We start from the raw sequence: 14,730 nt of genomic DNA, 5'->3' as shown, positions 1-14,730 counted from the left end.
ATTGCCGTTGGTTCGTATTTGCACTTCCTTAAATGGGGTCTTTATCGACTGGTAGAAAATTGTTAGTCATAATGTAATGTTTGACATAACTCTTTTTTTCTCTGAAACCATTTATTTTTCAGAATTGTTATCAAACAAACCTATCCTAACCTATAGTTCTACAGGTGAGCATTTAAAAAATTATGAAAAACGTACGGTTTCAGCGGGAAAAAAATTATGACTAACAAATTATGACAAACATTACATTATGACTTATAAGATTATGGCAGTCGAAATGATCCCCTTTAAATGATATCTTATGTTGCAAAGTACATTATTAAACTAATTTAATATTGTCACCGCAAGTAATTGACACGAGCAGCACTACCCTGACTGTGGCAACACTTGTGCACAATGAATTGTCAATCTAGTCTCACGAATTATGGTTTCAAGTTTAAACATTATCTAGTAGTAAAACTGCCTGAGGCAGAGCAACTATTGCATTTGTGAATGTTTGTTAGTATTTAATTAAGTTTATGTTCCGCTACATCAATTGAATATGCCACACTCATGTCAGCCGAAAGATGTCCACTGCTGGACATAGGCCTCCCTCAAGCCTCTCCACTCAGACTGGTCTTGTGTTTTCCGCATCCACCGCGATCCCGCGATCTTAACCAGGTCGTCGCTTTATCTTGTTGGAGGCCTACTGACCGCTCGTCTCCCGGTCCGCGGACGCCATTCGAGAACCTTCTGACCCCATCGGCCATCAGTGCTGTGAGCAATGTGCCCCGCCACTGCTACTTCAGTTTCACAATTCTTCGGGCTATGTCGGTAACCTTAGTTCTAGTGCGGATATTGTCATTTCTGATTCTATCCCGCAGAGAAACCCCGAGCATAGCCCTTTGAATGACTTTGAGCTTCCTCATGAGGCCCATCGTTAGCACCCACGGCTCTGATCCGTATGTCATCACTGGCAACACACACTAGTCAAAGACTTTTGACTTTGACTTCGAACACTGCGGTAATTTAGACAAAAGACACTGCGAAGCTTCCCGAACGCTCCCCAGCCAAGTCGGATTTGACGAGTGACCTCTTTATCGAAGTTGGACCTACCTAACTGGACCGTTTGTCCTAGGTATACATAGTCGTCAACAACTTCGAGCGCAGAGCCTCCGACTATTACGGGGGTTGGAACAACATGGACATTAGACATGGCTTTCGTCTTGTCCATGTTCATTTTCAGGCCAACTCGGTCGGAAACTCTGCTGAGGTCAGCGACCATAGCACTGAGGTCCTCCATGGGCTCAGACATAACTACAATATCGTCGGCGAATCAAAGGCGAGTGAAGTACTCGCCATTAATGTTGATGCCTCGTCCTTTCCAGCCAGAAGGTATATTATAAAAAGATAAAATATTATTTTAAGCCCTCGTATCGCTCTACGCTGCATGTTTCACAAATGATTGAAAAGGAAACTGATTTAAACATACAATATACGACAGTATCATTGGCAGATATATAGAGGAAACAGTGTGGGCCATTAAATTAATATAAGCAAGCGTTCTTAATTTTCAACACAGGATTTTATAAAGTCTGGACAAGCCATGACAAAAAGCGAATCGTAAGTCCATCAATGCTGGCCCCTTATTCATCAACGTTACAATGTAATTTTTTTTGAGCTTAATTGATTAAGTTTATGCAGCAGGAAACAGAGGCCGTATTGTCTAAAGCCGAGTTTAGACTTGCAAGAAAAATCGTGCAAGTTGCAATACATTACGAAGCCGTAAAGCCAACGAGTTTGTAGTGGTTAATCGAGCGCCGCAATGTAATGCAATTTGCACGATTTTTCTTGCAAGTCTAAACTGAGCTTAACGCGCTGACGTTGGCGGTCGCATTCAGCATCTCTTTCTTCCCTCGTCATGCACCGTATGGCAGAAAGAAGTGGTGAAAACGATTGTGATTCTAAGTGCGTTAAACAGTAAGGCCTCTGGATGTACGATAGTTAATAAGTAAAAGCATTGGACTAGCAACACCGGTGGGAGGTTAGTAGACACAAAGAGTTCGTCATGCCACTCAAGAAGTTGTAGGAAGTACCTAAGCCCTTTTAGCTAGGGCGCGAACGATGTTTCACAGTTGTATCACTGCACTGTCACTTTTTTTTATATTGCGTGACATTTATTTTGTTCGTCATAAAATTTGGATCAAATAGTCGATTCGATAGACAATCAAGTAAGCGTTCGGCAGAAAAGGATTTATCTTTATTTATATTTTCAAAATTATTTTTTCTTGATCGTGTCAAGCTGTTGGCGTTCTGCAGAATCAACCGTAACCTTGTCATCGTAACTGACATTGGCCCAAGCCTTAAGGCCGCCATCAAGGGGAATAATAATGACAATCAAGTATTCAATATGAGACGCCATTTCCTGTCCAAAGTTCAGATCATGTTCAACAAGAAAATAAAATTACAGCATAATTTGGAAAAAAACTACGTGTAACTTAATCCCAATGAAGGACTACTTATTAAAATTCATTAAACACATATATGCTACTAAAACCATATCCCTCCTTTGGCTATGCCATAGTGAGGTACACAATTATCACGCATTAATTAATAGCGGTTAAATTACAGATAACACATGACGGATACCGACGTTCCTCATGTAATATTTTAGCCTCTTCACCGCCACAAAACAACCGACGTGACGTGCTCTGTACGCCACAGAAAAACCAGCGACAAATCAACTTGATTTTTAATTCCATTGCAGAAGGATTAATTTCGAGTTGAATGTTGGTCGTGTATAGATGACCGTGGCGCGTGAGGCACTCCATTGGCTGTCACGACTGGATGACTGGGGCGGTGTAGAGGTTAAATAAAAGTACCGCGCGACACAGGCGTAATTATTAAAAAAAACATAAATCACTCACGTTCACGTAGTCGAGGTATGCCAGACATGTTTCAAACCAATCTGTGGTTCCTTGTCAAGGTGATCAAAGCCAACCATGAACCAGTTCCTCGACTTGCCACGCCTGCTAATACGCGTGCGACCCATGTATTTTATTTTAATAACTATTTCCTTCAAGTATTCCGTCTGATCGCTTATTTCTATATGCAACACGCCAATTGGTTTAGTAATTTTTTTTGAAGAGGTGCAAATTTTTTTACTTTAGAGAAAAAAAATCGTAAGTAAACACAACCGTTGAATTATTGTTTGGCAATGACAAGATTAACAAGACACTTGGGTGATTGCCTGTCAATAAATTTTAGAATGGTTATTTCCATCACATAAAAAAAAACACGAACATCTGTAGGTATGTAAGTAAACGGGAATCGTGCCTTGAAGATATTTCACGCTTTTTCCGAGTGATTTCATACATCCAGAGTATGCAGAGCCCTACTCAGGGTCAGATTATATTGGTCATTGATATTCACAGACAGACATAAAAAATCAAGATTTTCAGACTTTTCTAGTTGGTTGTATTATAATAGCATACCTTTCAAGATTCTGAGTTCACGGGAAGTACCCTGTAGGTTTTGATTCCCGACTTTCGAAAATTTGCGGAAATTTGCAGCATAAACGGCTCCATGTTTTGATTGCGTTGGCTAAGAAGTTTGATTTTTTCACAGCTCCAATGGACAGTAGACATCAGTATTTGATATAAATTTCAGCTTGATACCTCCACGCGTTCCCGAGAAAAAGGGTCTTGACAGACAGACAGACAAACAAAAAGTGATCCTATAAGGGTTCCGTTTTTCCTTTTGAGGTACGGAACCCTAAAAACGATTTCCAATAAACTATTGTCAACTGTTTACGGTGAAGGAAAACATCGTGAGAAAACCTGCACAACCTGCGAAGTAATTCAATGGTGTGTGTGAAGTTCCCAATCCGCAGTGGGCCCGCGTGGGAACTACGCCTAAGGCCTCGCATTCTGAGAGCAGGCTAGTGCCCAGCAGTGGGACAGATATAGGCTGGGATGATGATGGGGATGATTGTCTACTGTTAACTGTTGTTAAAGACAACAACTATCGAGAAAGTACATAATTTTAAACTCTTCAAAAAACTTTACTTAGCCAACATAGTAAAACTGTTTAAAAGATGCGTTCATAACAAAGGTAAACAATACTCTTCCGTGGTCTTACCAGCTAACATATTAGGCTAGTTGTAGACATGACGTTGTCAAAGTCGGGCGACGTCGTACGGTCAGCTGCGTGTGCGGTGGCGGGGGGCCGCGGGGCCGGCGGGGCCGCGGGCGCGGGCCGGGCGCACCGGGCGCCGCGGCGCGCCACTACGGCCGCCCGCTGCGGCCCGCGTAGCCGCCGCTGCTGCCGCCGGCCGGCGCTAAAGGCACACAACAACTCATATAAAGGATTGAATTGACCACATCAATGCTCATGAGCTGACGCCAGAGTAGGGAGTTATTTAAATAATTTCTAATCTATAATATTACCTACTTAAGATCTCATGAGATATAAACTCACCTTGGTTAGGGAACGGCAGGCAGTTTGATTTGAGGACTTCCTCGTGGTTGCCGTACGCACAGAATTTTACTACAACTGTGTTAGCTGATATGCCAGTGACTTCGGCTTCGTAGAACTAAAACAAATAATAATTTATTTTTATAGTTTTTCCGAGTGCGTATAATTTAACGTATGTGTTATACCTATCTTGAGATGGCAAATCGCAATTCACAATGACAATGGCCCTGAAATAAAATCACACCTAAGTGGTACCTAACACACACTGGACACTAACACAAAAAGAGGAATATCACCTCCTTGTAGCGGAAAGGAAGGTCTTGCGTAAGATCCTGGGACCTGTCAAGAGACGACGCACGTGGAGGATCCGTAAAAACAGAGAGATCCAGGAGCTGGTGGCTGAACCCAACATCATCGGCGTAACAAAATCACACAGACTTCGCTGGTTCGGCCGCCTACTACGAATGGGAGAGGATCGGGCTGCCAAAAGAGCGTACGTGGGACGACCGGCTGGTCGCCGCCCGGTTGGGCGACCAGGTACCGCTGGGAGGACAGTATCCAGGCGGATCTGCGACGTCTCCAAGTCGACGACTGGCAAGAGGCTGCGCACGATCGGGACAGATGGCATGCTCTCGTTTCAGAGGCCAGGACCCTCTTTGGGTCCCTGAGCCAAATTAGTTAGTTTTTAAGTGGTACCACTTTGTAGGCATAAAGCGCGACGAGTTCCGCCCATTTCACCCCCCCCCCAGCCATTACACTAAATTTGAATAAGTATAGGATAACAAAATCGAAAAATCATAAAAAACCCATTGCTAAAAAAAATTTTTTACTTTTTTATATGGAATGGCCATCATTGCCAAGAAAAATGCACGGCAAGAAACATGGCAGATAGTTATTTCTTCAAAACAGTGATACTCACATTATTGTCCTCCCAATAAAGCGCGAGACAGCGATCCCCGACCTTCCAGTGTATGTCGGCGACGCCCAGCATGGCGCGCGCCTGCTCGTTGACGGCCGCGTTCTGGAAGCCGAGCAGCGAGCCGGGCAGGAAGGGCCCGCCGCCCGCCGCGCCGCGCACGCGCCCGTACCCGTACACCTGGCGCCCCGAGTACCCCGCGCCGCCCAGGTAGCCCACGCCGGGGTACAGCGCGCTCTGCTGCGCCTCCATGTACCCGTTAGCCGGCCGCCGCTGGTACTGCTCTTGGTACTTAGGCATCTCGTTGTTCCGTCTGAACGGCGGAATGTCCTGCACGTTTTGATTAGGCACGTACGGCTTCGGGTACTGCTGTTCCGTGTGCTGGTAGCCCCGGGGCTCTTCGGATCGCGCGTTCGACAAGAGATTCAAGTTTGATGTCGCTTCCACCAGACTGTCCATGTGATTCGTGTTATTCCGGTACTGTTGTTGGTGCATTTTTTCAGCCATAGTCCTGTCGTTTCGCATGTTTCTGTCAACATATTGGTGATGCGGTTGATATGAGTTGTTGTATGGCAATGAGGCATTAACATTGACATTGATGTTTATAGAGTTCTGCTGCTGTTGTTGTTGTTGTTGTTGTTGTTGTTGTTGTTGTTGTTGTTGCTGCTGCTGTTGCTGTTGTTGTTGCTGTTGTTTATTTTTCTCTTCCAGCTTCTTCTGGAATCTCGGTGGTTTTTCATTTTGAGTCTGGTATTTCCTTTCTTCCCTATGTGATGAGTGGGGGCCATCATTAGAGTAATGTCCTCTGTTCTCAGAGCGATGTCTGCTGCCACTGTCAAACCGAGACCCTGATGGCCGTGGATTGCTCTTCACACCGTTCCTATCCCTGGTATCCCTGTAATTTCTATTTTCTCTATCCTCAGTATTTGTGTTGTATTGGCGAGTACTCTTGTCCCTTTCTGGTACATTAGGTAGTTTATCTTCCAGAAAATCAAATAGTGATACTTTCCCTGATGGCTTTACTGCAATATTATCTTCGTCATTGGCGTCCTTGTTGCGCCCCTTGCGTTTTGGCTGCTCAAGTTCCTTTTGTGGCCGCTCTCTCCTGTTTTCAGAATTATCTCTTTTTTGTAGCATCCTGAGCGCTCTGTCCACATTATTTTTTGTGTATCTTAGAGCATTTTCAGCTTGTTCCTCAGTAAAACCAGCATCAATTATCTTCTGTACATTTGCATCCAACAAAGGTTTAGTACCTCCCCCAAAGACCTGAAAACATTTGTATGCTTATTGGAAATTTCCTTACAACAAACAGTGCAAACAAAGTTAAGTGAAGGAACTGGAATTAGTGTTTTATAACCACAATCATTAATATATGCATTAGTTTCACCTTCTTAACTCCTGAGAGCCTCTGAGCCTCAGCAATAGCACCCTTCCTCTGTGCCTCAAACTCAGCATTGTCCTGCTTGGCAGCTTCTTGTATACTCTTGAACTGTTTGTCCACTGTGATTGCTTCAAGCCGCTGTCCGAATGGGATCCACGGAGGAGGGCCACCATCTGCCCCTATACCACCTGTAACATCAGCACACCTTGTTAAGAAATGCCATATTTGTCTTTGTTTTCAGTCTTAAGGTCACTAGAATATTAATAAAATTAACTAGAAACACCTTTGAATGGCTCATTAATTTCATTCAATATCAACAAAGGGAACAAATTAATTAATTGATAGAATTATGGATCACAGTACACAGTAGGCATAGCATGGCAAAAGATTCTTGATTAGAATATGTAGCCAATGTTCAGAAACTTTCAATAAGTCACTTGAAATTTTTAAACACAATACAACAGGGCAAAAAAATATACCATAGGAATTCTATTTAGGAATTAATCGCTAATAAGGTTGCGAGCAATTAGCAGACAAAATTGTGTCTGAGAATGATTGAACTTAAATTTTACTCTAATTTTTAACTGCTGCCACAAGATCTCACAACTTTAAAATTGGACAACAATCGGGTATTTGTTAGGCTACCTTTTAGTTGCATGAAACCTGAATTTTAAAGTAATATTAGGAAATTTACTAGAAAATTAAGGCAGAAATAGATTCCAGCTACCTTCTGCATAAAGATTCAACTCTGCTAAATAAGTAAATAGTAGGCAAAGAAAGATTAAAACAGCACCATGTTACTAATAGTATTCCCATAGAAACGATTAATTTACCTTTATCTTTTTCACTCATCCAAAATATTGTTGAAAACTTGACATATTTTTTAACAAATGTGTGAACACAGTGTTCCCTTCAAATTATACCCTTTTAACCAGGCACACACCCAACAACTTTTTATAACTTCTTAGTCATTTTGGATAAACACTATTCTAAAAGGTTATCAAAACTAGTAACAAGAATTGGCAAATCACAAGTTAAATAACACCAATTAGAAGGAGCTTTCTATGGGTTACGATGTTTAAACAATTTTTTACAATATTTCAAATAGCAAACTGCTCATAAACATAACTACAATTCCAATATGATTCTTAACAGAGTACACTCACCCCTTGTGTGTTTGGCAAGACTCCGGACCAGCTCCCACTTCTCGATCATATGTGTCACCTTCCCCCCGAGCACTGTAACTATTGCCGGTGTCAGCCAGATAACTCCATGGCACACTTCTAACCCCTCATTATTCAAGAGCAGCTTAGTTCCCGGGGGAGTATTAATACTAATACTGGGAATCGGACTTGTTTCCAAGCCTGTGCAAGAGCTTTTGCCATCATTTAAAATCAATTTCAACATCCGGGGTGCATGATTTGACTCTTCATTTGCTTTGGGTGCTGACACATTCCTTATCTTCTGAATCTGGACGATTATAGGTTTTTCTAGTTTTGAAGGGTCCTTAGTGAATTCCTCGGGGAAAGCAGCTTCGCCAACATCTCGTAAGTCATACTGGAAACGAAATGGGGTTTCTAGTAGGTACTTGATGTGTAACTTTAAACTTGTCTCTGGCTTATATACTTACATCTAAAGCACGTTTGTTTAGAACGTTCACATCCTGTATTAGACCATTTTCACTAATAGTATCAAAACCTTCTGGACTGATGTGCCTGAAAGAATCACACGGTCATTACATTAGCTAATAGGAATGTCCACATGGGTAATAGAAATGCAAAGATTAAGCTAAATCATTTACCAGCCCAGCTCTGTGAGACTTTCTCTAAGTGTCATGTTTTCATTTGCGGCTCATTTCTTTACGAAAAATCTCACGCGAATCGTCGGGGACATACGGCACGGCACCATTTGTCAAACAATGTCAGAAATTGCATAGACTCAGTTAAGCTGTTATAATCACTGATAAAACCGTCGCACTTACAGGATGGTTCTGTTTAAGCATGCTTCACATTTGCTTTCGCGTGTAAGCTCCGCTTTTCATCTGACGTCTCTGACGACAAGAGGTCAACGACCGATTGACTTTATTTCAGATGACGTTAACACAGACTGAAGAGATACTGTTTCACTTCAGTTTAGTTTGATAAATAATATCTTGAAGCCTATCGCGGCTATCGGATACGCATAATAATCCAGTGTGTTAAATGTAGTTACAAGGATAGCAGTGTTCCGGCGCAAAAAAAAAAACAAATTCATACTATTCAATATAAATTTAAAACACATCATACTTAGAATGTCATCGGTAAGGTTACCTTCATAATTTGCAATTACATTTATTCCTTGTTTGTTACTATTCTTTTAATTATAAGCATACCTACTCATCAGTTCAAGTGAAATACCGCAATGTCTCATTGTTTGTTACAGACTCATATTTTTAACGTGGAAATGACTTGCGAAGGCTGCTCTGGAGCCGTCGAGCGGGTGCTCAACAGGTTGAAGGGCCAGGGCGTGGACTCCGTGGACATCAGCTTGCCAGAGCAGAAAGTTTCTGTGACATCAACTCTCAGTGCTGACCAACTATTAGAAGTTATAAAAAAAACTGGCAAAAAGACTACATATGCTGGCACTCAGTAATTGTGAGATATGATGTACAAAAAATTATACTGTAGGGACAGAATATCATTTTGTCCATAAATAATTACCATCAACAGGCTGCTAGCTTATGTTTTTTAATTTTCCCAATTTAATTGCACAGCTCAAGTACATTGATGTAAAATCAGATTATTCGGATTTGGTTTATTCTGCATTCTTATCTCTTAATACTTTTAATCTATTCAAGTGCAATGCTTACAATTGTGTTTGTCTGATAAGTGAATGATTTGTTTAGTAAAGTATAATTTCTGGTTCAATTACATAGTTAACTTCCAAACAGAGAATTTACCATTTTATGCTTTATATCATACCATAACAATTTGTAATGTCTTATCAAAATTTAATTTACAATCCACAATATTTTTTTCTGTCACAGCCAGAAAGTGCCAATTGCATTAAAATCAATTTATTTCATGGTAGACAATAAGCATAGATAAATTATAATAATAAATTTACTACTCTCTCATCTGTTACTGAACTATTTTCGTACTAAAATTGTTTGCATTATGTTTACCCTATCTATATTGTTTTTTTTTTAAATTATTCTGTTTGTATAAACTTTGTCTCAAATTATTGTAAAGGGACTTTGGACTATCATCCTAGGAAAGCATTTATTGGAGTTATTTAGTTTTTTACAGTATTTACATTAAATAATAAATATATATTTTTTAAACTTACATTATTTTATTTGAAAATAACTATGAAAAAACAAAATGTTAAACTCAATAAAATAGATTTTAATTACTTGAAACTAGTTTAACTACTAATCTTTACATAGTGTATCTTCAAGTGTGTTGATTCTCAAGTCCACAAGGTCAACTGCCTCATGCAAGGCATTCAAATGGTCAACAATAGCATTTACAGTAGGCAAGACATCTGCACAATCACAATCCTTCATATTATTGCTCACATTACAAGTATATGTCTTATCCAACCTTTTCACTTTCTTCAACAGTGGTTCATTGCTTTGTTTTTGACTCTCATTAATTAATTTAAATCCAGTGTTTATGGGAAAACTTCTTTTTCTTCCAACCCACTCTATTGTGCCACTAGTGTAGCATACATCATGCTCTCTGAGCTTAATCATGCCAAACAAATCTTCCTTGTGGGCGCATGTGGTGTTAGTGTAACCAGTACCATTAACTTTGGTTCCATTTCCATCAGTATTTTCACCAATGGATGGTATAGTGTAGGTGGTAGGAGTGGGAGGGGTACGGGGGATATGACTGATGTGACCAACACTGTATGAGGAGCATTCAGCAGACTGGGACCCAGAACGTAATTGGGACTTATTAGGCAAGGAATGTTTCCCACTTATGTTTAAGGGATTAGAAGAGTTCTTGGAACATGACCCTGTTTTGCAACTTGGGCTGCCATCTCTTAAGGTGCTGTTAGCCCTTGGGTGTTCTTGAAAGCTCGGAGATCTGGATCCACAGGTGGATACAGGAGAGTCAATGTGGGAAAAAGTTGTAGCAGGATACTTCGAGCTGTGGTAGCATAAGTACCATATCTTTACCCCCTGATTGACGATTGAATACATTAATATAGTTCAATTATATTTATCTAGTGGGATGAGGAGTGTTTGATGTGACTAATATAGCTGCAATTTTCTCGAAACTCTAGTTTCTGGATTGCTATGGTGTATTTTGAGGAAACTGTTGGCATGGACCAATCCTGAATAATAAGTACAAATATATTTAATTTAATTAATATGCTAAGTCTTACATATTTTCTATACCATATACCATTATATACATCTACAACAATTATTACTTAACTAATGGAAGTATTTACAGTATCAAGTTTAGAAACGAAATGGTTTTTTCACAACCTGTTTTTTTGCTTTGACTGAAGTAGTTGATTTGGAGTTTTGTGATGTTGGTACCCTTTGTTCAACATTTTCTTTCATCTCACTTGCAACTTCCGTGAAGTTAGTTTTCCAAATGAACACCTGCGGTGTAAAAAAAGCAGAAGTATAGGGATTTAATAAAATGAAATACCTAGTTTATTTTCCTTTAGACATACTATAAGTTGGTTTTATACATAAAACCAATGATCAGTGACATGTCTAACAATTTATTGTTTTTGGCAAAGAAAATAAGGGCCACTTGAGTTTCATCCATCAGTAAAATGAAATCAAAAATATGTTTGAGTTTTTATATGAATACATTTAATTGAATGAATAGTATTTGTATTGTTCTATGTTGTATTTATCCCAGCCTATATACGTCCCACTGCTGGGCACAGGCCTCCTCTTGGAATATGAGGGCTTGGGCCGTAGTTCCTATGCGGCCCAGTGTGGATTGGGAACTTCACACACAGCAATTCTTTGCTTCGCAGGTTTGTGCAGGTTTCCTCACGATGCTTTCCTTCACCGTAAAGCTCGTGGTAAATTTTAAATGTAATTTCGTACATACATGAATTCCGAAAAACTGATGTGGTTCCATGAAACTCATGTATTTTCCATTGAGTAGTATACATAGGCATGCAAACAATATATTATTTTCTAAAATGATTTTGTATCTTACAATATTAAATAAAAGTAATGAAAAGAACCTGTTTGTCTTCTCCAGCTGAAGCAAATGAATCTCCACTAGGTGAGAAGTTAACAGCATTGACTGCTCCAGTATGGCCCCTAAGAGTGAATATTGGATGGCCCTCCAACAGGTCCAGTATCTGAAAAGTATAGCTATGAAGTAATCTATTGAAATTCAGGCAAAATTAAGTAATATTATAAAGTTTGTAAAAGGTCCACAGGTATAATATTTGATTGTGTGACAATCTTCAGTAAAGTAGGAACACACTGACGCCGGAGGCGGAGCGGTGCGGCGCAGCGCGGAGGCCGTAACGGGAGGAGGTAACGTGAAAGAGGGCAACCGCGACACGCTTATTTCCCGCGCGGTTTTCTGTGTGCCCTTTTTCATGTTAGCTCGAATATTACAACCGGTACCGCCTCCGCGCCACACCGCCCCGCCACCGCTCTCTGTGTTTCAAGCTTAGTCTTTGTAGCAACCTCAAGAGATTTTACTCTATAATCTCTATTTACTGTAAAAAAAAAATGCTTAAATTGTCTTTGTGGTACCTTCATTTTCCCATCCTTACTTGCAGTTATAACATAACTGCCACTTGGGTGAAATGCTAATTGCGTAACTGCATCACTGTGTATACTGAAACACAAAAAATATATCAAAAATAAATAATTATCTTAGCTTATACATGTACAAGGGGTAGAGAATTTTTCATAAGGATTCTTTGAGTCAGGGTTTTTTAAAATGGATCCATGGACCCTTTAGGAGCCCATAAGCATATGTGTCAGGGTGCTACAGAACAGGGGTCGCCAAACTACGGCCCCTCTGATTCGGCCCGCGAAAAGAAAACGGGAGGTAATTGGTCATAATCATAGATAGCCACTCATGAACATAATCAACACCAAGTGTGTTCCTTATGCATTACTCGTATCTAGGTACCCCCTGAAGACTAAGTCTACTTAACTAATGTATTAACCCCATGACCAGCCAAAGTCTTGGCCCCGCACAAATTTACATTAAGTGCAGTGTGGCCCTTGAGTCAAAAGTTTGAAGACCCCTGCTATAGAAGATCAGATAAATTATTATATAATTTAATTATTAATAATTATGTATGTACTAATAAATTTGCATATTTTTGTCCTACAATATTCCTGGACAGGGGTCCATGGAATTATTTAAAATTCAGAATATGGTCCATGACTGCAATAACTCTTAGAAACACTGATACAAGTATTAATGTTCAAATAAGTTATGTTAAAACATTAGTTTACCTATAGTACTGTACAAGATTATGAGTTCTAACATCATACAGTTTAACATTTCCATAGGAAGTGCCCACAGCAATATAACATCCAGAAGGATGCCATGCCACGCAAAGTCCATGCCCTTTCTGGTCCTTGTATGTGTGGACACACTCCCCCGAGTCCGGGTTCCAGAGCTTGGCAGTCTTGTCATCAGAACAGGAAGCAATGACAGATCCATCATTTGAGATGCGAGCGCACCGCACCCAATTTGTGTGACCCACAAATGATGCTATGAACTTGTACTTGTCACTTGCCCACAGCTTCACAATTTTATCATCTGATGCTGTTAGGATCTGCAATAAGTGGAAAAAAAGAGGCAATTTGATTTTGCTTATCATACAAATACAACAAAAATTTGGAAAACCCCAGACTTTGGCACTTACAAAGTTCAATATCTCAAAATCGGCTGCTATGCTAGAAAATCTGCTTTTAATTAAAAAAAATCACATTCAAATTGGTCCACCCGTTTAAGAGCTACGGTACCACAGACAGACAGACACACATAGGGGTCAAACTTATAACACCCCTCTTTTTGCGTCAGGGTTAAAAATGATATAAGATTTACCAGTAATAATGCCATTCAAGCATACTAAGAAAAAGTTGCTAATCCTTATTGTTTAATCTTTTTATTGAATTGATTCAGGCGTTACTTTGCAGAGGTCCATATCAATGAACTAAAAGAATTTCTTACTTTCTTATTACGACCAAGGTCACTGGTGTCTGTAAAAAAAATCTGTAAAAAATATACCTTGGATTCATCAGGAGTAAACTGCACAGAGCGTACAGTCTGCGAGTGTGCCTTGAAGACGCCGGTGCTGCCTGTGACAGTGGGCACCCACAGTCTCACGCTCTTGTCTCGCGAAGCTGAAGCCATGCGTCTCCCTGATGGAGAAAATGTCACGTCCATCACTGCTTCATCATGACCCTGGAATCTGTAACTTTTCATGCAGCCGCGGAGCTCCCATAGCTACATGAAAGAGAATGTTTAAAACTACAAAAAATGATAAAACACACTGAATGTTTACACGGAGTAATCGTTCAGACGTACTTACTAAAATACTGTTATCCAAAGAACTTGTGGCTACTTGGTGTTCATTAGGACTGTAAAACAACGACGTGATCCCATTTTTATGGCCCTCTAGTTGTTTCTCCAGCGAAGGTTCTAAAAGTGTGGAATCGTCTTCCATAGTACATACGTATTTTAGTTCCGGTACCTATCAGAACTTCGCCTCCAATTATATCCAATTTTAAATTGAAACTGACAGTGACTGACAAGACGGAACTACAACAAAAACCATAGACAAAGTTTACTTTTTAGTGTTGTTCTAGTTTTTTACGGTTTTTGACTTTAATTTTTTTTATTGTGCCAGCCAGTTAAATAAATGAGAATTAAAAAAAGTTTTTGTTTGTGGAACTCAAAGGTGCCCACTTAGGGGCTTTACCCTTAAATTTAGGGGAAAATAAAGGGAAGGGATTTTTCCATTCCATGTTTGTGTAATA

At 40.0% G+C, this 14,730-nt stretch overlaps 3 protein-coding genes across 3 annotated transcripts; 1 reads left to right on the top strand and 2 right to left on the bottom strand.

Moving 5' to 3' along the window:
• Positions 1–4,232: 4,232 nt before the first annotated feature.
• LOC141445283 (tudor domain-containing protein 3-like) lies at positions 4,233–8,781 on the bottom strand. The gene is made up of 7 exons (XM_074111079.1): positions 8,551–8,781; positions 8,380–8,464; positions 7,916–8,306; positions 6,756–6,937; positions 5,372–6,634; positions 4,456–4,570; positions 4,233–4,315 (listed from the first exon to the last, which is right to left on the bottom strand). The coding sequence occupies exons 1-7, from the start codon at positions 8,583–8,585 to the stop codon at positions 4,263–4,265; spliced, it is 2,124 nt and encodes a 707-aa protein (XP_073967180.1). The 5' UTR covers positions 8,586–8,781; the 3' UTR covers positions 4,233–4,262.
• Positions 8,782–8,854: 73 nt separating this feature from the next.
• Atox1 (Antioxidant 1 copper chaperone) lies at positions 8,855–10,072 on the top strand. The gene is made up of 2 exons (XM_074111080.1): positions 8,855–9,048; positions 9,171–10,072. The coding sequence occupies exons 1-2, from the start codon at positions 9,040–9,042 to the stop codon at positions 9,378–9,380; spliced, it is 219 nt and encodes a 72-aa protein (XP_073967181.1). The 5' UTR covers positions 8,855–9,039; the 3' UTR covers positions 9,381–10,072.
• Poc1 (Proteome of centrioles 1) lies at positions 9,923–14,500 on the bottom strand. Its single transcript, XM_074111081.1, has 7 exons — positions 14,283–14,500; positions 13,979–14,197; positions 13,198–13,523; positions 12,481–12,565; positions 11,955–12,074; positions 11,230–11,349; positions 9,923–10,917 (listed from the first exon to the last, which is right to left on the bottom strand). Exons 1-7 carry the CDS (start codon positions 14,415–14,417, stop codon positions 10,162–10,164), a joined length of 1,761 nt encoding a protein of 586 aa, XP_073967182.1. The 5' UTR covers positions 14,418–14,500; the 3' UTR covers positions 9,923–10,161.
• Positions 14,501–14,730: the final 230 nt, after the last annotated feature.

This window comes from Choristoneura fumiferana, chromosome 2 (assembly GCF_025370935.1).
Source record: "Choristoneura fumiferana chromosome 2, NRCan_CFum_1, whole genome shotgun sequence".
Lineage (NCBI taxonomy): Eukaryota > Metazoa > Arthropoda > Insecta > Lepidoptera > Tortricidae > Choristoneura > Choristoneura fumiferana.
The sequence above is the reverse complement of the archived record's forward strand: the minus strand, read 5'-3'. Positions and strand labels throughout refer to the sequence as shown.

What these genes read in the sequence shown, in the direction of transcription:
- LOC141445283 (XM_074111079.1), bottom strand. Translation starts at nt 8,585, where the DNA reads ATGACACTTAGAGAAAGTCTCACAGAGCTGGGCTG. An exon ending in AGTCTCACAGAGCTGGGCTG is followed by an intron (nt 8,465 to 8,550) that starts GTAAATGATTTA and finishes TGATTCTTTCAG; the next exon opens with GCACATCAGTCCAGAAGGTT. An exon ending in TCTTGCCAAACACACAAGGG is followed by an intron (nt 6,938 to 7,915) that starts GTGAGTGTACTC and finishes CTGATGTTACAG; the next exon opens with GTGGTATAGGGGCAGATGGT.
- Poc1 (XM_074111081.1), bottom strand. Translation starts at nt 14,417, where the DNA reads ATGGAAGACGATTCCACACTTTTAGAACCTTCGCTGGAGAAACAACTA. An exon ending in AATCTTGTACAGTACTATAG is followed by an intron (nt 12,566 to 13,197) that starts GTAAACTAATGT and finishes TTTGTGTTTCAG; the next exon opens with TATACACAGTGATGCAGTTA. An exon ending in CAGCTGGAGAAGACAAACAG is followed by an intron (nt 11,350 to 11,954) that starts GTTCTTTTCATT and finishes TTTACACCGCAG; the next exon opens with GTGTTCATTTGGAAAACTAA.